Genomic DNA, 26,674 nt, shown 5'->3' on the forward strand with positions numbered 1-26,674 from the left:
TTAATGGTGTCCAGTTGTCCCTGGATTTTTTGGGGTCTACGGGGGAAAAAAACGACTCAGATCCAAAATGTATACAACCACTGCACATAAACTGTAAAAAGAAAGAAATAAAACAATGAGGCTGATGCAACAGATCAGTCCTTTAGTTTAAAATATTGAAAGTTGTATTTATTCATATTATAAACTCAACAACACGCACATGACTGTAGGCTATACGCAAATGTTCCAAAATGTAAGCAGTGGGAAAACACTGTTCTCAAAAATACACTAAACGCAAGAGTAATATGACTGGGATTATCACCAACTAGCATGGGTCCCTAATATGACTGGGATTATCACCAACTAACATGGGTCCCTAATATGACTGGGATTATCATCAACTAGCATGGGTCCCTAATATGACTGGGATTATCATCAACTAGCATGGGTCCCTAATATGACTGGGATTATCACCAACTAACATGGGTCCCTAATATGACTGGGATTATCACCAACTAGCATGGGTCCCTAATATGACTGGGATTATCACCAACTAGCATGGGTCCCTAATATGACTGGGATTATCACCAACTAGCATGGGTCCCTAATATGACTGGGATTATCACCAACTAGCATGGGTCCCTAATATGACTGGGATTATCACCAACTAGCATGGGTCCCTAATATGACTGGGATTATCATCAACTAGCATGGGTCCCTAATATGACTGGGATTATCACCAACTAACATGGGTCCCTAATATGACTGGGATTATCACCAACTAGCATGGGTCCCTAATATGACTGGGATTATCACCAAATAGCATGGGTCCCTAATATGACTGGGATTATCACCAACTAGCATGGGTCCCTAATATGACTGGGATTATCACCAACTAGCATGGGTCCCTAATATGACTGGGATTATCACCAACTAGCATGGGTCCCTAATATGACTGGGATTATCACCAACTAGCATGGGTCCCTAATATGACTGGGATTATGCCTTTTGCTGTCGGACAATAAAATAATATTGATTTGAAAACCCAACATGAGAAAAATGCTGGTTTCTATGGCATATTAAGTATTTATAAAATAATTCCCCAAAAATGTCTAGGATCGTATTTTTGCTAGGCTACTTTGAAACAAGGTAAGACACTTCATAAAACGACAGAAAACGTCGAGGTTTTAAACAATGAAGTTAATGATTAAATAGTTTCAAAATGCTGACCGTCTCCGATCAGACTCAAGGTGGGTGATGTGCGGTGCGCCACAGGTACCGTCCTTTATTCTCTAGCGACCATTTGATATGAACAAACCACACCTTGAGTATTTTGACAGAATCGAGGCTTTAGACGTCAACGTTAATTATCCTTCATTATATTTGTAAAACATGACTGGCGTTAAGCCTATATTTATGTAGGCCCTAATTAAAAGGCTCATTAAAGTTATGCTACATTTTCTGGCGCCTCCCTCATGTCAGCATGGGTTTGGACATGAGGCTGTAGGCAACATGCATATCACCTACACTTTACCTGTAGGCTTTCTGATCAGAGTAATTGTTTGATATTGTGATGTCATTTTTTTTTTTACTTGGCCATTCGGAGAACTTAAATCTATATTCTGTCCAACTTTTTTTGTGCTTTACCCGGACAAGAGGACAAGTGTTAATGTCGAGCCCTGTGAGAATAAGTCTGTGAGGGTAGGTTCAGGACTCTTACCTTGGGGTGGGTGAGGGTGAGGCCATTGTTGTGCTCCGGGCCCTCAGACAGAGCCCACGTAACAGCCTGCTCCTTGTCCTCCTCTGGGGGCTCATAGGAGGTAATCAGCTGGTCTGTGGCGCTCACCACCAGTTTGTCTCCCAGAGCTGGGTTCAACAGCAGCACTGTACTCTCACTGAGGGAGAGAGGGGGGAGGGAGTGATAGGGAGAGAGAGAACAAGAGAGAAAGAGTCAGAGTGACAGTGGACTATAGGACCCTACAGGGTTATCTAGAAGTTAGGTTGCTAAAGTCACGATAATGTCACAGCAGTAAAGAGGAAAAGTCCTCTCAAAGTTTGTTGACAGCGGCATCAGTAGTACCACATACTAACAATTATAAACTGGTTGCAGTGGTTATTGGTTAACCTCTGAAACTACACTATGAAATCATTCGGTCTGTGAACACACAAAGTATACTGTATGTTCAGTGATGAAGACACAGAGGAGAACTCAGGACATAGGAAAGAGTGGAGCAACCATTAGGAGGAAAGAGACTGTTGGAGGAAGAGACTTACAAGCACACAGCCACCAGGCAGACGGCCGGGTTGGGGTTCCACGCCACGCTCTTCACAGCTCCGCCCACCTCCAGCGTCTTCATGCATCGCCCCGTGTTGACCTCCCAGAAGCGCACCGTACAGTCGTCTGAGCCTGGAGGGAGAGAGGGGTCAAACGTCAGACCACCAGAGACAACAGGGGGCCCATAACAGCAGTGTGTGTGACTGTGTGTGCCCTGGCAGAAAGTGTGGTCTCTGGACCCCAGGCCTCGTTGAGTTACCACAGCGTGAAAGTGTTAAAGTAGCCCATAAATAAACCGGGAGAGCTCAGAGGCTAGCATGCTGACTAACCTATATGAGAGGGGATCACAAACTAATGGCACAGGGGTAGAGGGGGATTGGGCCTGGTTTGTGTCACAGCTTAGACAGGGGTTAGTTTATGGGAGACTGTATGCGCGTCCTAACTGGTATCCTATTCCATACGTAGGGCACTACTTCAGACCCTACGGGCCCTGGTCAACAATAGTTCCCTATATAGAGAATAGGGTGCCATTTGGGATGCACACGCAACCTGTGTTGATTAATAATAATAATAATAATGTGATACACAGTAGAAGTTCAGACATTACCTCAGGGTAATGTAGCTCATCTTTATATAGCAAAAATAGAACGTACGCCTCTTCAATACATTATCAATTAACTGTGTCTGTAAAGTTGTATGTTTGTGTGTGGTTCACATGAGTTCAAAAGTGATCCGTTTGTGTGTATGGTTCACGTGTTCAAAAGTTATCCGTGTGTGTCTGTGTGTATAAGCAGCCATACAGAGGAACGGTACAGATTTCCTGGGCTGCCCATCAGCTGAGTGAAAACAGACGCTCTTCCTGAACGCAGCTCTCGCTCCCTCGCTCTGCCTCTCCTCTCCAACTGCCTGTGAAACAACCGCCGCTGCCTGACACATTGGCCGATCTGGACACACCAAGGCCGCGCTCCAATTCACCTACATCGTACGACCGTATGTGCTGCTCTGGTAAAAAGTAGTGCACTATGTAGGGAATAGGATGCCATTTAGGACTAATGCCTTCCTTCTGGGAGTACGTGCAGTATCACTGGAGAGCACTGCCAAAAGATAATTTTCATTCAGGTTGACATGTTTTTTCTTTGTCATAATGTGTCTACTAGCCATGGAGCAGTCATATTCAAGTTCTATATCCGTCGTAGATCTTTCTAGAATCCTTGGCAACCTCCTGTACTGGTCTGCTTTTGCTGTTTGGTTTGCCACCACACCTCTGTTAGGAGCCAACGGAGCACTGACATTTATAATATACCTTTTCTTTGGACAATACTTTGGCATGAATGAACCCCTGCTTATGTTTGTCTCCCTTTTCCTGTTAGGGGGTTTGTTTGAGAAAGAAAGAGTGGGGGAAAAAAAAGAGGTCCCAATCAATACCACATCTCTCCTTACTGCTGGCACACAATAAGGAAAACTGTGAACCCGCAGGCACTACGCAAACCAACCACCTTCGATAACACAACCGACGCTATGCTACTCCAACGTATGAGCGGGAGGCAGTAGTAGTAAAATAAAAAGTCTTATTTTTATTTTTATACCTGCATGCTCCATAAACACATAGAAAACAAGGGGGGGGGGGGGGGGGGGAGGCTCCAGACCGGAGGGTGGAGTGTAATAACTCGAAAAACCATAATCACTTTTTAAGTACTGAGCCCTGCGGCAGCGACGGATATAGAACTGGAGGGACAGGCCCGACCCGGCCCGGCGAGGTTGTGTCCAGCTTGCGGTTTAGAGAGAGAGTATGAGCGCGAGACCAGTCCGTCTGGCAGCGCATAGCTGTGGTTCAGCCGGTGGATTGGCCGAAGGGTCGAGGGAGTCGCATGTGGACACATTGGAAACTCAACACTTGTGTTTGAGGAGAGGGAGAGGTCTAAGGCTGTAAAACTGGGTTAAGAACTCTCCTCGTCTTTTCTATTGAGGGGACTTCCTTAAATTCGAGGTCAATGTCAATGGTTTACTCTGAAATACATAGCTGGGGCAGATCCAAGAGTTTGGAGTGCGCTTACTCACTTACTTGAGAATACGACAAGGATATATTTGGGGGGGGGGGGGGGCTATGGACATCAATCTGACATAAATACAAGGCTGTGTCACTGGACAGGATAAGAACATTTAGCAAAATTAGAGAATAAAACTAAAACGGACGCGTGGTTTGTAACATCAGAGCACAGTTCAAGGCACAGTGGACGAGTGCAAACCACAATGTAAGTCAACAGACAAGAGCAGCGCTATTGGTCAGCACGATCAACTGACTCCAGGCAGAGGGAAAGACGGACTGAGGACTTTCTAGGGCACCTTGGTTTAAAAGTCATGTAGCAACAGCATTATTCTTCTACCGAGAATCAATATACCGGATTTTTGATATGGTCGTTTGCATTGGGGCGTCAGATTTTTTTTGTTGCCCAAACCTAGCTCAAATTCTAGATATCGGATTAAAACGAGGCTACAGTGACAATTAGACTCATTTGGACTGAATGCATTTGTAGGGGCAAAAATGTATTCAATTCACAATGTATCAATCTCACAACACGATGTGCTGACAATGCTAACATCTTTACAGACGAATCTTATCTAAACCTGGGTGGAACTCGGTTGCTGCGCAACAGTAGCAGCTAGCTAGTAATACGTTAGAAGGCTAGTAGCTAGCTAGTTATATTTGGCTATAGAAGGTTTAAATCAAAGGACAAACAAATAAGCCAGTGAAAGTCATTGGCTGCCATTATAGCCAGTTAGATACACAAAACCTTTGGAAAACTGACATGCTGCTAATTTATAAAACATTTACACACCAGAACAGACGTGTCGCTGTTTGAAGATCCATTGATTCAGTACGCTCCCTCTGTCAATTACATTTTCTTGATGTCACTATAACTTACTTCAAATTCGCAGACTTACCAACACAGTGTCAAGTTACTTTTCAATGTGTTCCATGAAAACCTATAACTTAGTTGCTATCCACAAGTAAAAATTAGCAGGGGTGCGGGTTGCACAAGAAGCATTCAGGTAAAACATCAATGATAATTGCTTGCTTGCGCGACCTGTTGCCAGTCCCCTCCCAAAACGGCATGCTTGCTAACTTGGTTAGCTATGTGATTAAATGAAACTGTTTTCAACAAATCAACTGTTTGACGTTTCCCCCCCCCAAACAAGAGAAATAAACGTTCAAATCAGTACTGAGTGAATTAACAAACACTTTCTGTCATCACCGGACTGTCCATTTAAATAGTGTTAAAGTAGACGTAGCCATAACAGGGTTTGTAACGGTGAGCGTCACCACCGTGGGTTCGATAACATGGCTATTTTGACTCCCGTTCCCCACACACAAAAAAAAATGAAAATGCAATGCACGGTCTGCGCTTATTTGAATGTACTATGTGTCTCTTAAAAGTGTGATGTGTACTAGTACGCGCGTCTTGCTACTACAGAGGACAGAACAGTGGACACCAACTCTCAAGGAAGACGTTGTCCTCATCCGTCAGATACACACGCCATCCCTACGGTACAAATGCACGCGATAAATTGCACAGGTTGTAAACAATCCTTTTCAGGCGCCACTTTCTGTCATTTGAGAAGCTAAGAAATGTGTCAAGTTGGCCCAAGTGGAGCTGACAAACGACCTATGCTTATTAATATGCACACAGTACATTGCACACTATCAGTATGTATGTTCTGTTCCAAATCTGTGAGTACTCCCATCTGTTTTCATATTTGTACTGGCCTTGTGGGAATTTGTGCTCTTTTAGTGGAGTTGGACAGCTGTGGAAAGGGGGATACCTAGTCAGTTGTACAACTGAATGCATTCAACTGAAATGTGTCTTCCGCATTTAACCCAACCCCTCTGAATCAGAGAGGTGCTAGGGCTGCCTTAATCAACATCATCGACTCCCAGGGAACACTGGGTTAATTGCCTTGCTCAGGGTCATAACATATTTATACTGTTACTGACCATATGCTCCTACCCGCCAGGCTACCTGCCACTGTGTACAGCATTACTAAGAACGTTTGTAGATGAAGGATTTACAACACCTATCCAATGTCAGTTTTGTAAATATGTATTCTGTTTTGTACTTGTCTAATGACTTTATTTTGTGTCAGGAGTTACCAAAATTGCTATTGATGAGCCACAGGTTTATGCAGGCTTTTTTGTTCAAGCCCAGTGCTACCACACCTGATTCTACTACTCGGCTGTTCACCGAGACCTCGGCTGTTCACCGAGACCTCGGCTGTTCACCGAGACCTCGGCTGTTCACCGAGACCTCGGCTGTAGAATCTGGTGTGGTAGAACTAGGCTTGAACAAGAAAATCTGCATAACCCTGTAGCTCTTCAATAGCAAATTGTGGCCATCCCTGAATTGTACAGTGCTGTCGGAAAGTATTCAGACCCTTTGACTTTTTCCACATATTGTTACATTAGCCTTATTCTAAAATGTATTACATTGTTTTTTACCCCTCAAATCTTCACAATACCCCATAAAAACAGTAAAAAAAAAAAAAAATGTAGCACTGAAATCTCACACTTACATTAGTATTCAGACCCTTTACTCAGTACCTTGGCAGCGATTACAACCTCGAGTCTTCTTGGGTATGACTTTAGAAGCGTGGCACACCTGTATTTGGGGAGTTTCTCCCATTCTTCTCTGCAGATCCTCTCAAACTCTATCAGGTTGGATTGGGAGCGTCACCGCACAGCTAGTCTCTCCAGAGATGTTCGATCGGGTTCAAGTACGGGCTCTGGCTGAGCCACTCAAGGACATTCAGAGACTTGCCCCGAAGCCATTCCTGCATTGTGTTGGCTGTGTGCTTAGGGTCATTGTCCGGTTGCAAGGTGAACCTTCACCCCAGTCTGAGGTCCTGAGAACTCTGGAGCAGGTTTTCATCAAGGATCTCTCTGTACTTTTCTCCATTCATCTTTGCCTTGATCCTGACTAGTCTCCCAGTCCCTGCCGCTGAAAAACATCCCCACAGCATGATGCTGCTACCACCATGCTTCACCGTAGGGATGGTGCCAGGTTTCCTCCAGACGTGATGCTTGGCATTCAGGCCAAAGAGTTCAATCTTGGTTTCATCAGACCAGAGAATCTTGTTTCTCATGGTCTGAGACTCTTTAGGTGCCTTTTGGCAAACTCATAGTGTGCTGTCATGTGCCTTTTACTGAGGAGTGGCTTCCGTCTGGCCACTCCACCATAAAGGCCTGATCGGTGAAGTGCTACAGAGATTCTTGTCCTTCTGGAAGGTTCTCCCATCTACACAGAGGAACTCTAGAGCTCTGTCAGAGTGACCATCGGGTTCTTGGTCACCTCTCTGACCAAGGCTCTTCTCCCCCGATTGCTCAGTTTGGCCAGCTCTAAGAAGAGTCTTGGTGATTCCAAACTTCTTACATTTAAGAATGATGGAGGCCACTGTGGGCTTGGTATCTTTCCCCAGATCTGTGCCTTGACACAATCCTGTCTCGGAGCTCTACGGACAATTCCTTCGACCTCATGGCTTGGTTTTTGCTCTGACATGCACTGTCAACTGAGGGATCTTTATAGACAGGTGTGTGCCTTTCCAAATCATGTCCAATCAATTGAATTTACCACAGGTGGACTTCAATCAAGTTGTAGAAACATCAAGGATGATCACTGGAAATAGGATGCACCTGAGCTCAATGTCGAGTCTCATAGCAAAGGGTCTGAATACTTATGTAAATAAGGTATTTTTCTTGTTTTTTAATAAATTAGCTAAAATCTGTTTTCGCTTTGTCATCAGTTTACTGATTGCTTACATTATTTAATTATTTTGCTTACCTTTGTAAAATCAGTAGTTAATATGAAATAAATACAAATAACTACATTATTTCTTTTGCCATTTGTTGTATAATCCAGTTTTTTTCTGGATCAAAAAGGGCCTTAGGTGGTGGGCGTGGCAGTGGGTGCAGCAGAACTTTTTCAAACATTTTAGAGGCCACCCATATTTTTTTTAAAGCCATTTTTTCAGTTTTATAGTACATTTCCTAAAATTCTACACATTCTACCACGTAGCCGCAATTCTATGCATTTTTCCATGGCTAATGCGGTGTTCTTTTGCTCAAACGTAAAAATCAATACGGTTAAATAAATTGTTTTTTGAATTTAATTCCTCTGATTGTTTAGGTTTAATTTTGGCGGATCTTATAAAACAATATATAGGTCCATTATCTTTTCTACATACTTTTATTTGTTTTTTTGTCTTAAGTTTACACTTAGCGTTTTTCCATAACAACGTAGGCTGCCATATAAACCAGCCCAATGGTTTATATGGCAGACAAATCCCTGGTATCATCACCTTTCAATGTAAAAACCATGGACATTAAAAACAGAAAACTAACTTTTAAGTGAGAAGTAGGCATTGGTCTGAAGCTGAAAAATAAAGGACATTTTACATGAGCACCACCCATGTGCTACGAAAAGTTTTCAAGGACACAGCTTTGACCCACAGTAGCTATGTTGGTATATTGTACTTCCAACCATGTGTAGGCAGGTTGCTTAGGATTTAAACCTTCACAAAACAGCTTATGTCAATATACATACACTTTTGCCCTCAGAATAGCCTCAATTCGTTGAGGAATGGGACTCTACAAGGTGTCAAGCATTTGACAGGGATGTGGCCCATGTTGACCAAAGTTGTGTCAAGTTGGCTGGATGTCCTTTGGGTGGTGGACCATTCTTGATAGACATGAAAAACCCAGCAGCGTTGCAGTTCTTGACACAAACCGGTTCGCCTGGCACCTACTACCATAACCCATTCAAAGGCACTTAAATACATTTGCCCTGCCCATTCACCCTTCATGTCTCAAGGCATAAAAATATTTTATTAACCTCTCTCCTCCCCTTCATCTACACTGATTTGAGTGGATTTATCAAGTGACATAAGGGATCATAGCATTCACGTGGTCAGTCTGTGTCATAGAAAGAGCAAGTGTTCTTAATGTTTTGTCCACTCTCTGACAAGGACCCTCACAGAAACAGTCAACTAACTCACAAAAACATGACAATCAGTTAGTTATGGTACCATCTTGGTAGTGGTGCCACTGGTGGGTGTTATTTCCCTCTGGTTCTCAGGGCTGTGTTCTTCCTGTTGTGGCCTCTGTCCCTGGGCTGCCCGCCTGGGACGGACCACTCACATGTCCACAACCAGCCCAGATAATTTGCAGTTGTGTTCCAAAGCAACACTTGTGTGTTCTTTTACAAGAATGACTAGCTATATTCAGCTGGGTTTGATGTTGTGGATAGGAGAAGGAGAGAGACAGAGAGAAGGGGACTAGCTAGGGGAGTTAACCTAGCCTTAGTGTCTATGATGTCACAGGTCCTTCAAAACAAAATGTGAGGGGCCAGCTCTGGCCCAACCAGATGTGGTTAGTAAAAGGCAGGCTACATTTCTATGAGACAAACCTGTTCCATACATAGGATTCTGTAGTTCCATAAAAAGCCAGTGACATTCTAATCCCAACCCGACCAGCGTGTGGAGGAAGGCATTCCGTCCTTCCCGGTCATAACCACCAGGGAAGGGTTGAAGGTTGCGTGTTCAGCCCTATCCAGAGTTCAGAGGGAACGCCACCCGCAGGGCTGGAGCTGGAGGAGCTGCCACCGCACCAAGTTACCCATTGTGGCCACATCATTAGTATGGAATGTTGAGCCGGGAACACCAGAACCCCAGTTTGTTTACTGCTGGGAGTGAGGGTGTGAATATACAGTACACAGAGTCAAGCCCGAGTCCAACCCAGGATGATCAGTACAATGTCCCACGTCTGTGTCTCATAACACTCTATTCCCTCCATCAGTGTTTCCCAACCCTGGTCCTCCAGTACCCCCAACACTGCACAGTTTCGTTGTACCCCTTGACAAACACACCCCATTCAACTCACTGAAGGCTTGATAATTAGTTGACAAGTTCAATCAAGTGTGCTTGTCCAGGGTTACAATAAAAATGTGTACTGTTGAGGGTACTCAAGGACCAGTGTTGGGAAACACTACCCTACACAGTGCACTACTTTTGACCAAAGCCCTGTGGTTGTACCTATGGGCCCTGGTAAAATGTAGTACACTATATAGGGAAGAGGATTCCACTTGGGACTCAGACTATACCGGTTGTAAGAGGTTTGGAATGCCTCTTAGCATTTAAAAAAATGGCATACTTATAAAGTGTATAAAAGTCACTCCAGTCCTGAAGAAGAGAGGGCATGCTGGGTGTGGGGTAGGTCATCGTCATGTTTTACAGTTTTGGACGTCTCCAGAAGAATGTATGACACAACCGACAAATGATTTCACAGCATTACTTTGGTTTCCTGTTACAAGTGTTTTTTTGTTCGTTTTTTTTTTTTTATTATTATTTTTTTTACATGGGGACATTGTCTGACTGTGTTTTTACTGCTGTTGGCCTTGGTAGCTTCTTCGTAATAATATTTTCCAACTTTATCGTGGTTGAGTTAGTGAGCAGTGAGTACGGGCTTGGTGTGGTGGGGTTGGCGTTAGCCCCCTGCGCTAGCTAGCACTACCCCAGACAGTCCCCTATTTGGAGACAGGGTGGGTCAAAGAAACAGCCATCATTAAAAAGCACCACACACTGATATGGAATGAATTATCTGTCAACCCTCACACAATAGGAAAACAAATTGAAGGGGGGAGCTGCAATTCCTGGGAGGTTGTCAACTGCCATTTTTACTGTGGGAAAGAGGGTTTTACGACTGGTTTAATATATTTTACAGCAATACAAAAGAGTGGCGCTGACTGTAGTGGTTTTGCATATGGGCCTTTATGAATCCTTTATTATGGACGGCTTAACAGATATTGCCACTAAATTGCTGCCAGGCAGCCTCGCTCACTCACTCTATCCTTCCTTCTTCACTTCTCTCTCCCGTCTTTCTCTGACTAGCCCACGTCACCCCTCTCTCACTCCTTCCTTCACTTGGAGGGCCTGGTACTAGTGTGAACGGAAATGTAATCAAAACAGGTGTTATTGCCACCATTTTGCAGTCGTCCCTGTAGGCGACTGACCAGTCTATTCAGTGCTGATATTAAACTACATACCATACAGTAAAACATCCCTACAGTATGACTATGGCTTGGGGAATAGAGATTTCCATGGCTGTCATAGAAGAGTAAGGCCAGGGAATAAAGTTCTTAAACAACATGTAAAGGGTTTCATATGCACAAAAAGCTTATTTCTCTCAGCACACATTTGCTTACATCCCTGTTAGTGAGCATTTCTCCTTTGTCAAGATAATCCATTCACCTGACAGGTGTGGCATATCAAGAAGCTGATTAAACATCATGATCATTACACAGCTGCACCTTGTGATGGGGACAATAAAAGGCCACTCTAAAATGTGCCGTTTTGTCACACAACAATGCCACAGATGTCTCAAGTTGAAGGAGCATGCAATTGGAATGCTGACAGCAGGAATGTCTACCAGAGCTGTTGCCAGAGAATTTAATGTTAATTTCTCTACCATAAGCCGCCTCCGTCATTTTAGAGAATTCGGCAGTACGTCCAACCGGCCTCACAACCACAGACCACGTGTATGGCGTTGTGTGGGTGAGCGGTTTTCTGATGTCAACGTTGTGAACAGAGTGCCCCATGGTGGCGGTGGGATTATGTTATGGGCAGGCATAAGCTGACAACGAACACAATTGTATTTTATTGATGGCAATTTGAATGCACAGAGATACCGTGACGAGATCCTGAGGCCCATTGTCGTGCCATTTATCCGCGAAGGAGAAGTGTTGCGCTGCAGGAGGGTATTGGTCACACCAGATACTGACTGGTTTTCTGATCCACACCCCTACCTTTTTAAGAAAAAGGTATCTGTGACCAACAGATGCATATCTGTATTCCAAGTCATGTGAAATCCATATATATATATATATACACTGCTCAAAAAAATAAAGGGAACACTTAAACAACACAATGTAACTCCAAGTCAATCACACTTCTGTGAAATCAAACTGTCCACTTAGGAAGCAACACTGATTGACAATACATTTCACATGCTGTTGTGCAAATGGAATAGACAAAAGGTGGAAATTATAGGCAATTAGCAAGACACCCCCAAAAAAGGAGTGATTCTGCAGGTGGTGATCACAGACCACTTCTCAGTTCCTATGCTTCCTGGCTGATGTTTTGGTCACTTTTGAATGCTGGCGGTGCTCTCACTCTAGTGGTAGCATGAGACGGAGTCTACAACCCACACAAGTGGCTCAGGTAGTGCAGTTCATCCAGGATGGCACATCAATGCGAGCTGTGGCAAAAAGGTTTGCTGTGTCTGTCAGCGTAGTGTCCAGAGCATGGAGGCGCTACCAGGAGACAGGCCAGTACATCAGGAGACGTGGAGGAGGCCGTAGGAGGGCAACAACCCAGCAGCAGGACCGCTACCTCCGCCTTTGTGCAAGGAGGTGCACTGCCAGCGCCCTGCAAAATGACCTCCAGCAGGCCACAAATGTGCATGTGTCTGCTCAAACGGTCAGAAACAGACTCCATGAGGGTGGTATGAGGGCCCGACGTCCACAGGTGGGGGTTGTGCTTACAGCCCAACACCGTGCAGGACGTTTGGCATTTGCCAGAGAACACCAAGATTGGCAAATTCGCCACTGGCGCCCTGTGCTCTTCACAGATGAAAGCAGGTTCACACTGAGCACATGAGCACATGTGACAGACGTGACAGAGTCTGGAGACGCCGTGGAGAACGTTCTGCTGCCTGCAACATCCTCCAGCATGACCGGTTTGGCGGTGGGTCAGTCATGGTGTGGGGTGGCATTTCTTTGTGGGGCCGCACAGCCCTCCATGTGCTCGCCAGAGGTAGCCTGACTGCCATTAGGTACCGAGATGAGATCCTCAGACCCCTTGTGAGACCATATGCTGACACATGCACATTTGTGGCCTGCTGGAGGTCATTTTGCAGGGCGCTGGCAGTGCACCTCCTTGCACAAAGGCGGAGGTAGCGGTCCTGCTGCTGGGTTGTTGCCCTCCTACGGCCTCCTCCACGTCTCCTGATGTACTGGCCTGTCTCCTGGTAGCGCCTCCATGCTCTGGACACTACGCTGACAGACACAGCAAACCTTCTTGCCACAGCTCGCATTGATGTGCCATCCTGGATGAGCTGCACTACCTGAGCCACTTGTGTGGGTTGTAGACTCCGTCTCATGCTACCACTAGAGTGAAAGCACCGCCAGCATTCAAAAGTGACCAAAACATCAGGCAGGAAGCATAGGAACTGAGAAGTGGTCTGTGGTCACCACCTGCAAAACCACTCCTTTATTGGGGGTGTCTTGCTAATTGCCTATAATTTCCACCTTTTGTCTATTCCATTTGCACAACAGCATGTGAAATGTATTGTCAATCAGTGTTGCTTCCTAAGTGGACAGTTTGATTTCACAGAAGTGTGATTGACTTGGAGTTACATTGTGTTGTTTAAGTGTTCCCTTTATTTTTTTGAGCAGTGTATATATATATACATATATATGCTGTTGTGCAAATGGAATAGACAACAGGTGGAAATTATAGGCAATTAGCAAGACACCCCCAATAAAGGAGTGGTTCTGCAGGTGGTGTATGTGTATATATATATATATATATATATATATACACACACATATATACATACATATATATACTTACACACGTGTATATATACACATGTGAATATATATTTTTACACACACACTGATTTCATTATATGAACTGTAACTCAGTAAAATCTTTGAAATTGTTGCGTTTATATATTTGTTCAGTGTATTTCATAAATGTATATTATTCTCAATACGTCGTGAACTTTTCATACCGTACAGTTACTACAATAATTTACCTAGTCACTGGCTTTTGTCCTAGTGCTGAGTAAAGAGTTCAAATCTCCAGTCAGCAATACCTCATGACTGTGGAAAGACAAAGCCACCTTCATTTTATATGGCTGGGGCCCTTACTTCATATCTGACATTGTCCCCCAGGCTCAGAACATATTAAACTGAGGGAAACTAGCCAACACTGAGTGAGCAATCTACAGACCCTCCTTCCCTCACCTCCATGTTATTAAGTTCACATCCATGCCTATCAAGTGTTACTGCTTTGAATCGTACGTTGTTTTCCTGGTAAGAATCTGTAGTCAATGTGTATAATTACATCTACTTCTAACGGCTACTCTTCATCACCAAAAGGAGAACAATTAGGGATGACTTTCTACATCAGGGATCCTCAACTGGCGGCCCGTGGGCCAAACTGGTTTTCAGAGACAATACATAAGACTGTAAAAACACCAGGAAATCAGCTGTAAGTGGTTTTAATTTAGGAACACTTCCCACGGCTGAATCTAGTTGATGATCCCTGTTCAACATAGTACTAACATTCACAACCCAAGTAAAGTCTTAGCCTACTGTTCTCTGACTGACCGTGGAGAACAGCCAGCTAGCCAGAAGTTAGAAAAGACAAAGACTATTTAAGTCTAAGATGGATGAGGGGAAAAGGAGACCAGCTAGGAAGCTATCTGTGATTGATTTATCCTTCTAGATGTGTGCCAGGCAGTAAGTATGGCCTGCCCCTCTCTCTCTCTCCCTCCCTCACTGACACTGCCTGGAACACACAGTCATTATGACATCATGGCTCACACTTTCGGGCCGATTTAAGCGGTCAGTTAACTACTGACTCAGGCATAATAAAGAAATGGAGTGCCAGCAAGACAGTTTGCTACTGACTAAGAAAAAGGCAAACTGATGAGCTAGCCAAACGGCAGCTGAGTCAGAGATGTTACTACATCACATGAAAGATGAATAGGGAGTTAACACTGACCTGAGACCAGCCATTGGCCAGTGGGAGACGCACTGATGGAACGCACCAGACTGGTGTGGCCAATGTACACCTGTTGAGAGGACACATCATTATGATTGGTACTGACTTAACTTACTTATTTAGGATCATCATCCCCACCATGTGACATAGCAAGATTTTCTAACAAATACATGGAAGTCTTCCATCTCCGGTAACTCAAGCTAGCAGTAAAATCAGATTTAAAAAAACATTAAAGAACATCTCAAAGAGGACTGTGAAAAGACACACACACACTATTCTTAGTAATGTAGTATTGTAATTGCGTAATGTAATAATGGAGAAATGTACATTTGTATAATGCACAATGTTTTATTTGATGTAATGTTGTTTCTCTGTTTGGATCCCAGGAAGTAGCTGCGGCCTTGGCAACAGCTAACGGGGATTCTAATGAAATAATAAATGATCCTGTATTTTAAGGCTTATCCAGAAATGACAATTAGACCAAACAAATAAGCAATTTTTTGAGAATGGTGCTGGATCATCTGACATAAAAAAGGGGACAAGTTGATGAAAAAGCTTTAAACAAAAAAGGTTAAAATCCAGGCATGTCACATGATTGCGCAACATACCGGACCTTACAATGAGGGACATTTCCAATAAAATATTCCCAGCAGTTCCAGTGGTTGACCTACCAGGGACATGGTGGTGGGGAAGGGCTGCAGGTCCTTGGGTTTGGGCAGCTTGGGGATCAGATCTTCTGGATTCACATTCACCTGTGGAGACCAAGTGAGATGAATAGAGTTGAGGAACGAGTTGAGAACCACCCAATTGAACGGACCATAGATGGGTCCTTCAAAATGAGCTGCTTTTCTTTATGAGCATCTTCAAATCAATGTCCTATTTATCCAGACATTCAGGCAGGGTCTGTAGTCTCACCCTCATCTTGCGCTGGCGGGGACACAGGTAGAGGTCGAGGCAGCGTTCAAATCGCTCGTGGATGAAGCGGGAGAAGGCGGGCACGGCCCTCAGACAGGAGTGTTTCTGGGGGAGGAACGGGAGCTTCCTGTCCTCTGCATCCTGCTGCTCCCACGCCATTCTCTGACATGGCGATAAAGAACCAATGGTGGGTGAGTATACTAACGACTGGCTTGCATACTGGTTAATGATTGGTCTGTGTACTGTGACTATAGTTACAAGGAGGGAACACGGGACCAAAATTCTACAGTTGTTCTATGCTACCAATTGATCTGCTACAGTACAATTTTAGCCAATTACTAAGAGAATGAGGTAATTCATGATGTTGCAAAAAAATATCTGTCCAAGTATGTGTGTGCAGCCAAGACTTTCATAATTACGCATAATGAATGAACTATTTACCTCTTCCTCTGTGAGCAGGTATTCAGGCGGAGGGTTGTAGGACTCCTCGTGTCCAGGTAGCCTCATCTTGGGTGCGGGGACGTGCATCTTGTGGCGCCCCAGGATGGCGTTGGGGTCCTCCTTGGCCCACAGGTCGTAGTACTGAGGGGTGCTCTCTTTGGGCTTACGGGGCTTGATCCAACCCATCTTTATGGCATGGACCAGCTTCGAAACCTGGGAGAGAGAGAGAGGACAACAGTAGTGGTGAAACTTAAGTGTGTGTGTTCCCACAAATAATAATAATGTCAAAATTTATAGAAGGTATCGGTTGGTTAATAAAGCTATGGTTTATAATACAAGGGGGGTCTCTAATGGTATTGGTTGGTTAATAAAGCAAGCGGGGGGGTCTCTAATAGTATTGGTGGGTGAATAAAACTATGGTTTATAATGCAAGCGGGGGGGGGGGGTCTCTAATGGTATTGGTGGGTGAATAAAACTACGGTTTATAATACAAGCGGGGGGGTCTCTAATGGTATTGGTGGGTTAATAAAACTATGGTTTATAATGCAAGCGGGGGGGGGTCTCTAATGTCTGTAAGCCTCCAATTTCAGAATCCCCATTTTAACAAAATGTCACCTTTGCTTGCACTTCAACTATGAGGGGATGTGGGTGCAGTTAGGAGTCAAACTGGAGGTAATGTGAGCATTTTCATTTTACTCCCACTATTTACTGTTAATATAAATACAGATTTACAGCATAAAACATAGATGTTGAGTGAGCAGAGAGAGAAGAACAGAGGGGTATTGAGGGGGGGAGAGAGGAGGCACAGATAGACAGAGACACAGAGAGAGAGAACGAGAGAGAACCTTCTCCTTCTCTATGAGCGAGGGGATGAAGCTCCGTTTGTCCTGGGGCCTGTTGGTCACCGGATGGATCATGACCTCGTTGGTGAAGAAGTCCACTGACGGCTAAAAGAAAAACAGAGTTCATGAGAGCGAAAAGGAGAGAGATATATATCAAAAGCTGTGGGAAGTTTAATAGACAGCCCAATTGACTGAACTAGAATCATTGGACCACCAAAGGCTCAAGACAGGTAGCAGCTGATGACGACATGACTGACTGCCTGGGATTTTTCTTTATTTTACAGTTCTGGTTGAAAAAGTTGAAACACTTGTTTTTGCTCCTGACAATTTTTATTTTTTACATCGAGTTATTTGGCAAGTGCTCTTATACAGAGCGACTTACAGTAGTGAGTGCATACATTTTCATATATGTTTGTACAGGTCCCCCGTGGGAATCTAACCCACAGCCCTGGTGTTGCAAGTGCCACGCTCTACCAACAGACACACGGGACCAAGTGACTCATCTGTCACTTGCTTTGCAGTGATCGGTTTAGTTTATATGCTTCTGTAATACCACTGGCATTAACACGAGACATAGAGCGAGAGCTGAGGCATTACATCCATGACACCATCTAGGTTCCAGACACTACAGCAGTGCCTTCACAATTCAGTGTGTGTGTGTAACCCAATTAAAACCTCTCCAGCAAACCCTGCTTATTGCAGTAAAGGACAACTCTCTCCTCTCCAATTGTGGGTTCAAATACTACTTAAATTCTTTAACAGACTGAGCATTTGCGCCAGTCTGCCTGCAGTGCCAGGTGGACGGGGTGTGCAATTGTGGGACACTTGAATTGGTTCCATTGCAACAAGCAAGCTCATTCAATCACAGCTAAAGTACCTGAAATGTATTCAAATTGTATTTGAACCCATGTCTGCTTTCGACGGACTTGTTCCAAGTGGTGAAGAGAGCAGGGAGTGCAGACAAGGTTTGGGTTATGTTAGGAATATAAGTGGTTAATGGACTGAGGTCTAGTTTGCCCTCTCTAATGGCGGGTATGCTGTAGTCATTATCTGCTCAGTCATTGAACAGAGCCACCAGCCGTCGACACGTCAAGTCAAAACTGGGTCATATTCCCTACACACCAAACAGGGGACGGACGAACTGAAACAAGAAGGGAATACTTAAAAAACTTTATCCAATAAGAAACGTTTGCCGTTGCAAAACGTTTTGCTACGTTTGGCCCTGATGAATAGTCTGCTTGGTGCCGAGCAGACTTGAGAGCAGTCATAACATGACCCGAGTCTTTACCTCGTACTCATTGAAGTTGACGTCGCCGAACTGCCCCTTCTGAAGGCGGTGCACCAGGTCCACCTGCTCGTCTGACAGACGGATGTCTGAGGCTGTCGTCTTGTCATGGACCGTACGCCTGGCGGAGAAGGAGGGAGGGAGGAGGGAGAAAGAGAGAGAAGCCAGGTGAGAAAACAGGTATACACATCCTCTTTTGTCACAGAAGTATACGAGAGAGAGAGAGCTCATCTTCATCCTCTCCTCCTCCTCATCTCACCAGTAGTCTGGGTTCTCCATCTTGTCCAGGAACTCATCCAGTTCATCTTTGTTCCTGATGGGCTTAAAGATCTTCTTCCCGTCCAGGTTATAGCCGATGTGAGGGTAGTCCTGGTACCACTCCATGGGAATGTTGCCCACCGTGTTACGAATGTCCTGGGAGAGAAAGGAGGGAGACAGAGAAAGAGAGAACCGTGTCAATAACCGCGTCGAAAAACACTTGAGGACGAAATGTTTGTCTTAGCATTAGACAAGCTTGCACAAGGGCTGTTACAGTCCTTCATATCACTTTTCACAGAACCCCTCTGGCCTAGTGGAATACGGTGTGGATAATTGTACTCTGGGAATAGAGTTTTTCTTTACCCTCATGAATAAACCCTCTGGGCTGGACTGGCCTGCAAACACTCTCACCCTCATCATCCTTTTCCTCCATTCATCTATGAATGCTATTGGCTGGATGAGGCCTGGGACGGTAAGGTGGGTGGAGTACAGGGCCTGGCCTGGTGGGTGGAGTACAGGGACTGGCCTGGTGGGTGGAGTACAGGGCCTGGCCTGGTGGGTGGTGTACAGGGCCTGGCCTGGTGGGTGGAGTACAGGGCCTGGCCTGGCGGGTGGAGTACAGGGCCTGGCCTGGCGGGTGGTGTACAGGGCCTGGCCTGGCGGGTGGTGTACAGGGCCTGGCCTGGCGGGTGGAGTACAGGGCCTGGCCTGGCGGGTGGAGTACAGGGCCTGGCCTGGCGGGTGGAGTACAGGGCCTGGCCTGGCGGGTGGAGTACAGGGCCTGGCCTGGCGGGTGGAGTACAGGGCCTGGCCTGGCGGGTGGAGTACAGGGCCTGGCCTGGCGGGTGGAGTACAGGGCCTGGCCTGGCGGGTGGAGTACAGGGCCTGGCCTGGCGGGTGGAGTACAGGGCCTGGCCTGGCGGGTGGAGTACAGGGCCTGGCCTGGCGGGTGGAGTACAGGGCCTGGCCTGGCGGGTGGTGTACAGGGCCTGACCTGGTGGGTGGAGTACAGGGCCTGGCCTGGTGGGTGGAGTACAGGGCTTGGCCTGGTGGGTGGAGTACAGGGCTTGGCCTGGTGGGTGGAGTACAGGGCTTGGCCTGGTGGGTGGAGTACAGGGCCTGGCCTGGTGGGTGGAGTACAGGGTTTGGCCTGGTGGGTGGAGTACAGGGCCTGGCCTGGTGGGTGGAGTACAGGGCTTGGCCTGGTGGGTGGAGTACAGGGCCTGGCGGGTGGAGTACAGGGCCTGGCCTGGTGAGAAATCCAGCAGGTAAAATACCTCAGCTCATTCCACAACCTCATTATACGACGATCGGAGTTATTAAACCAAATGAGTACAGTCTGAAAATAGAGATTCCTTTGTATGAGGAATGACACACATTACACACACACACACGCGCTCGCTCACACACACACACACACACACACACACACACACACACACACACACACACACACACACACACACACACACACACACACACACACACACACACACACACACACACACACACACACACACACACACACACACACACACACACACAGCTGAAAGCTCTCAGAAGTAGTGAGCCACTCTTTAAAGTGGAGCCTGCACCTGTGAGTGATTTCAATAAAAACACCCCTACCAGATCCAATTAGAAGGGATTGGGCAGAGGTGGCACGCTTTTTCTCACAGCCAGCTGGGGAGACCCTCCCACACACACACACTGTCCATCCTCAAAGCCCCCACAACACACACACACACACAGGGCATTGGCACCAACTCTAGCTCCAGGTGACCCTTGAGAGGTTGAGAAGGTTGTGTTGTTGCGACTATAGCAACGTGACAGTCAGGAAGCAGAAACAGAATAAATACTATTGTGATACTTCCTGTCTGGAAACACAATATAACTGGCTGGTCGTTAATGCTTGACCTCTATAAAAGGTCACCCTGCCTTGCTAAGTCCAGACCTCTAGAGAGCTATCACACCACCTCTGGAGACAGAACTACATGCTACTGCAAAAACAAAACATGTAGAATGGTTCCGTGTGGTGGTTCGCTAACTCTATGCCTGACCTTAGCCCTTCACCTAGCCTTGTCTCACACACAAAACTACACACTCAAACATGCACACACATTCTCCATATACACTGCTGCACTTCGTATGGGCTCCCGAGTGGCGCAGCGGTCTAAGGTGATGCATCTCAGTGCTAGAGGCATCACTACAGACCCTGGTTCGATTCCAGGCTGTATCACAACCGGCCGTGATTGGGAGTTCCATAGGGCGGCACACAATTGGCACAGCATCGTCCGGGTTAGGGTTTGGCCGGGGTAGGCCGTCATTGTAAATAAGAATTAGTTCTTAACTGACTTGCCTAGTTAAATAAAGGTCAAATGTTTTTTTAAATGTGCATTATTTACCCTGCTGACAGTCTGATATTAAATACTGCACTGTTGGGAAAGAGCTTGCAAGTCAGCATTTCACTGTACTGTTTACACCTGCTGTGTCCTGTGCACATGATAAATACACTGATTTGATATACTGTGTGTACAAAACATTAGGTACACCTGCTCTTTCCATGACAGACTGACCAGGTGAAAGCTATGATCCCTTATTGATGTCACTTGTTAAACCCACTTCAAATCAGTGTAGATGAAAGGGAGGAGGCATGTTAAAGAAGGATTTTTAAGCCTTGAGACATGGAGGATTGTGTATGTCTGCTATTTATAGAGTGAAGTGTCTTTGAACAGGGTATGGTAGTACAGGTCAGGTGCACTGGATCCAGTGTGTCTACAACTGCAACAACGCTGCTGGGTTTGTCACGTGCAACAGCTTCTCAATATTAGGAAGTTGTTCCTAATCTTTTGTATACTCACTGTCTATCTCCCCAACCCTAGATCAGTTTCAATCTCTATGCCTAACCATAACTTTCAAAACTGCCGGTCGAACATCCACATCCAAAGATGTACTCAGCTAACTGCATCCCTCACATTGATGTAGCCTGGTTAGCACTTACAACCTGAACTTGTAGTACTAAGTTAGTGGACCATTCACAACATGCTAAACTGTACGAGGCCCAGACCCTCCACTTTAAGCTACTAAACTGAGGAGAAGCGAATGAAAGAAGGACCAGTCAGCACCCCCCCCCACGACACAGCCCGATGGTCAACTCCAACCAACCCCAGTCCCCCTGGCCTGTGTCACTGTCACCAATGCCTCCCTGCTTCACTGGGGCCTGGAAGACTGGAGGAAAGAGAGAGTGTAACGGGGCCAACGACAGACAAAATGTTCCATTTGACGAGCTCCAGAATCACACAGGCGACTTCTGGGCAAGAGAGACAGTGTTTCGGTCCGGGGGATCGAGTTTCACCAAAGAGTGGGCTCTCACCTCCTCCAATGCACCGAGAGAGGAAGCTAGCGAAGCAAATGAGATTCAACAAGATGGGTTAGATTTGTGATTTATGCATTATTGTTTCCGACGTGTTGCCAGAATGTTAACTCCTGTTTTCTTAATCTCAACCGTTTATTTTGTTTTACTATGGTAAGGATGTACATTGATATAACTCTATAAGGACAAAGGCAAACAGACTAGCAGGCCTACATGACAATCCAATATGATTCAACTGGAAATAATAGATGTTAAATAGACTTAGAACAAAATTATTTGATCCCGGGGTTGACAAGAGACACAAGGAGTTAGTACGCCAACAAGCAACGAGAATCAACATAAAACACAGAAGAATTGAGATTGCATACTCTACCATCACACACATCATCATGTCGCCAAGAACTATTCTTATATTGACCGCCGAGGTTATTAGCTGGCTTTACTCAATGTTTTTTTTTAGCACTTACAAAAGGCTGCCTGTTGTCGCCTGGCAGGCTGCTGTTAGGATGGGATTTCAGGACTGAGTGTCAGACTGTGCTGATGGGAGTAACTGCTGGACTGGTCACTGCTGTGGGCCTGAGAGGACTTTGACTGTCACAGCTGGACAGTGTGTGTGGATGTGTGTGTGTATGTATGTACAGTTGAAGTCGGAAGTTTACCTACACTTAAGTTGGAGTCATTAAAACTAATTTTTCAACCATTCCACAAATTTCTTGTTAACAAACTACAGTTTTGGCAAGTCGATTAGGACATCTCCTTTGTGCATGACAAGGAATTTTTCCAACAATTGTTTACAGATATTATTTCACTTATAATTCACTGTATCACAATTCCAGTGGGTCAGAAATGTACATACACTAAGTTGACTGTGCCTTTAAACAGCTTGGAAAATTCCAGAAAATGATGGCTTTAGAAGCTTCTGATAGGCTAATTGACATCATTTGAGTCAATTGGAGGTGTACCTGTGGATGTATTTCAAGGCCTACCTTCAAACTCAGTGCCTCTTTGCTTGACATCATGGGAAAATCAAAAGAAATCAGCCAAGACCTCAGAAAGAAATTGTAGACCTTCACAAGTCTGGTTCATCCTTGGGAGTAATTTCCAAACACCTGAAGGTACCACGTTCATCTGTACAAACAATAGTACGCAAGTATATACACCATGGGACCACGCAGCCGTCATACCACTCAGAAAGGAGACGAGTTCCGTCTCCTAGAGATGAACGTACTTTGATGCAAAAAGTGCAAATCAATCCCAAAACAACAGCAAAGGACCTTGAAGATGCTGGAGGAAACAGGTATAAAAGTATCTATATCCACAGTAAAACGAGTCCTATATCGACATAACCTGAAAGGCCGCTCAGCAAGGAAGAAGCCACTGCTCCAAAACCGCCATAAAAAGCCAGACTCCGGTTTGCAACTGCACATGGGGACAAAGATCGTACTTTTTGAGAAATGTCCTCTAGTCTGATGAAACAACAATAGAACTGTTTGGCCATATCGGCCATTGTTATGTTTGGAGGAAAAAGGGGGAGGCTTGCAAGCCAAAGAACACCATCCCAACCATGAAGCACAGGGGTGGCAGCATCATGTGTGGGTGCTTGCTGCAGGAGGGACTGGTGCACTTCACAAAATAGATGACATCATGAGGAATTTAAAGTATGTGGATATATTGAAGCAACATCTCAAGACATCAGTCAGGAAGTTAAAGCTTGGTCGCAAATGGTCTTCCAAATGGACAATGACCCCAAGCATACTTCCAAAGTTGTAGCAAAATGGCTTGAGGACAACAAAGTCAAGGTATTGGAGTGGCCATCACAAAGTCCTGACCTCAATCCTGTAGAAAATTTGTGGGCAGAACTGAAAAAGTGTGTGCGAGCAAGGAGGCCTACAAACCTGACTCAGTTACACCAGCTCTGTCAGGAGGAATGGGCCAAAATTCACCCAACTTATTTTGGGACGCTTGTGGAAGGCTACCCGAAACGTTTGACCCAAATTAAACAATTTAAAGGCAATGCTACCAAATACTAATTGAGTGTATGTAAACTTCTGACCCACTGGGAATGTCATGAAATAAATAAAAGCTGAAATAAATCACTCTACTAGTATTCTGACATTTCACATTCTTAAAATAAAGTGATGACCCTAACTGACCTAAGACAGGGAATTCTTACTAGGATTAAATGTAAGGAATTATAAAAAAACTGAGTTTAAATGTATTTGGCTAAGGTGTATGTAAACTTCTGACTTCAACTGTATGTATGTGTGTGTGTGTGTGTGTGTGCGCGTACATGCACACACAACTTTCTAAACGGTTCACCCGATATGGATGACAGTCGGCACTTTACCTATTCATTGTATCATTTCAAATCCAAAGTGCTGGAGTACCGAGCCAAAACAACAAACGTGTCACTGTCCCAATACTGTTGGAGCTCACTGTATTAAAACTTTACAAATTTCCTCTCAGGTTGATTTATTCTTTACAGTGTTTCAGCTAGTGTGTCACAGCCAGCCGAGCCAAACCAGTGTCTTAATGAGATGACAACATCAAACAGACACCTCAGCGTTCTCACAGATCTTACAATTGAGTGCAACTTGACACCCCTCATTTTCAGTAAGACCTGCTCTTAAAAAGAGGTCCTTCTGACCCCCTTCATTTCCAGGGTGTATCCGTGTGTGTGTGTATGCGCATGTGTGTGACCACCTCCCTCAAGACTGGGGCCACACCATTTCTACCACAACTTTGGGTAAGTCAACCAGCCTGATCACTGTACAATCATGACTATTATCAAGTCATCTATCATACGAGAACAGAGAATGTTTAGCCACCTCTATCTGTAAAAACATGATGCCAACACTTCTCACAGGCCTATGGGGAAAGACACAACATGAGGACGGGTGATGAAAACTTGAAATAAGATAGGACCAACAGGCCAATCATAACTGTATCATGACTTCTATGGTACTTGGTTCAGCTCCCAGTAATGGTATAGGGTGCTTCCAGACAAACGGATGCATCCAAAACTCAGCTAAACTCAGCTAATCCAATGGTTTTCAATGACAGCAATATGTCTGAGGAATGCAGCACTACCATCCAGCGGTGTACTTGTTGTATGTGTTTTGGTCTGAAACTTGTCTCAGGAAGCAAAGGAAAATCATGAAACAAACAAACATGCCAACCTGGGTTTAGAATAACAATGGTCAAGAACTTGAATGGGACAGCATTTCCAATAAGAATAGCATTGTATGCGTGCCTTCATCCACAGCGCTGATTATGCTGACCATGATGCCAGGCCGCCAGGGCTCATGGCTGACATGGTGGTACAAAGCCTGCCATAGACAGGCCAACAGACTCTACTAGGTCCCAAAACCTCAACCATCAGAAAAAGAGAAAGAGAAGACACTGAAAGAGAAGACACTGAAAGAGGGAGAATGAAAGAGAGAAAGAAATTAATGGTAATCATTCAATACACCGAGTTCCCTAATCTGTTCCCCCCTTTGGTTAGGGCCCCCAGCCTGCAGCTTTGGTTAGGGCCCCCAGCCTGCAGCTTTGGTTAGGGCCCCCCTTGGAGGGGTAAGCTGGTGCTGCTGTCAGAGAGCAGACCAGCTGCGGTTGGTGGAGGAAAATCCAGGTCTGTCTCTCTCTCTCTCTCCATAACGAAGGAGGGAGCGCGTCTCACTTTTTCCGCTCCTTTGTGCCGCTGACCTCTTCCTCCTCACAGTGGCTGGAATTCCTTGGCTGCAGGAATAACAGGGGGATTGCAGCATGGAATGTGGGTAAGAGCATGACTTCATCCTTCATTACAAATAGAAAGATATGCTTTCAGGTATTTTTTGATGGTCAAGGCACCTAAGATAATTTCTCCCCCCTCACCGTTGCTTGTTATCCCAGTGGTGACATAGTCTAGCGCAGTCAGTGTGCATTTGAAGGTCACTGATTGATAGTGCTCTACAGATCAACACAAATGTGGACACAGAGGATGGCCAAAAAGCAACTGAAAGTGAAAGCTGGAAGGCAAAGTAAAATCACCACAGTCCACCAATATTGGAATAGTCTAATATGACCCCGTTTCAGGAAGCTAGGCGTATGGCATGTCACTACTTCACAGGAGAGGCATTTGAAAAAAAAAAATTTAATCAAAATGGCAGAAATGCCTTCTGGAACATGCACACTTTGATGTGCCTTAATAAAAAATAAAAAATGGTATTCCATCTGTAAATACGAATAAAATTGTTAATTCTGAGCCTAGTTGGTTTAGCCACAGAAAAAGACAGGAACCTAGACATGATTGAGATAATGGCTGGACTGGAAATGCCGGGAGAGGAGTTTGGATTAGTCCGACATGTAGCATGCGTCTGTCTATCATGTGAGCTGCTCAGTACGTGTTGATAGTCCATTCTACTGCAGCGTTTTTTAAAGATATAACGTTAGCCATTGAGAACTACTAAAGTTATGCTACTTTTCTCAAA

General features: G+C 45.1%; 1 protein-coding gene across 2 annotated transcripts in view; it reads right to left on the reverse strand.

The window, feature by feature from the left end:
- Positions 1-26,674, reverse strand: part of LOC120022682 (ribosome biogenesis protein bop1-like) — an 88,000-nt gene that overhangs the window by 5,901 nt on the left and 55,425 nt on the right. For both annotated transcript variants that reach the window (XM_038966666.1, XM_038966665.1), the window contains exons 4-12: positions 18,837-18,991; positions 18,581-18,698; positions 17,296-17,397; positions 16,451-16,663; positions 16,010-16,171; positions 15,766-15,846; positions 15,095-15,164; positions 2,254-2,386; positions 1,700-1,874 (exon numbers count right to left, since the gene is read on the reverse strand). In XM_038966666.1, the coding sequence (XP_038822594.1) occupies positions 1,700-1,874; positions 2,254-2,386; positions 15,095-15,164; positions 15,766-15,846; positions 16,010-16,171; positions 16,451-16,663; positions 17,296-17,397; positions 18,581-18,698; positions 18,837-18,991 (1,209 nt within the window). The remainder of the gene's footprint in view (positions 1-1,699; positions 1,875-2,253; positions 2,387-15,094; positions 15,165-15,765; positions 15,847-16,009; positions 16,172-16,450; positions 16,664-17,295; positions 17,398-18,580; positions 18,699-18,836; positions 18,992-26,674) is intronic.

This window comes from Salvelinus namaycush, chromosome 27 (genome assembly GCF_016432855.1).
Source record: "Salvelinus namaycush isolate Seneca chromosome 27, SaNama_1.0, whole genome shotgun sequence".
Classification (NCBI taxonomy): domain Eukaryota; kingdom Metazoa; phylum Chordata; class Actinopteri; order Salmoniformes; family Salmonidae; genus Salvelinus; species Salvelinus namaycush.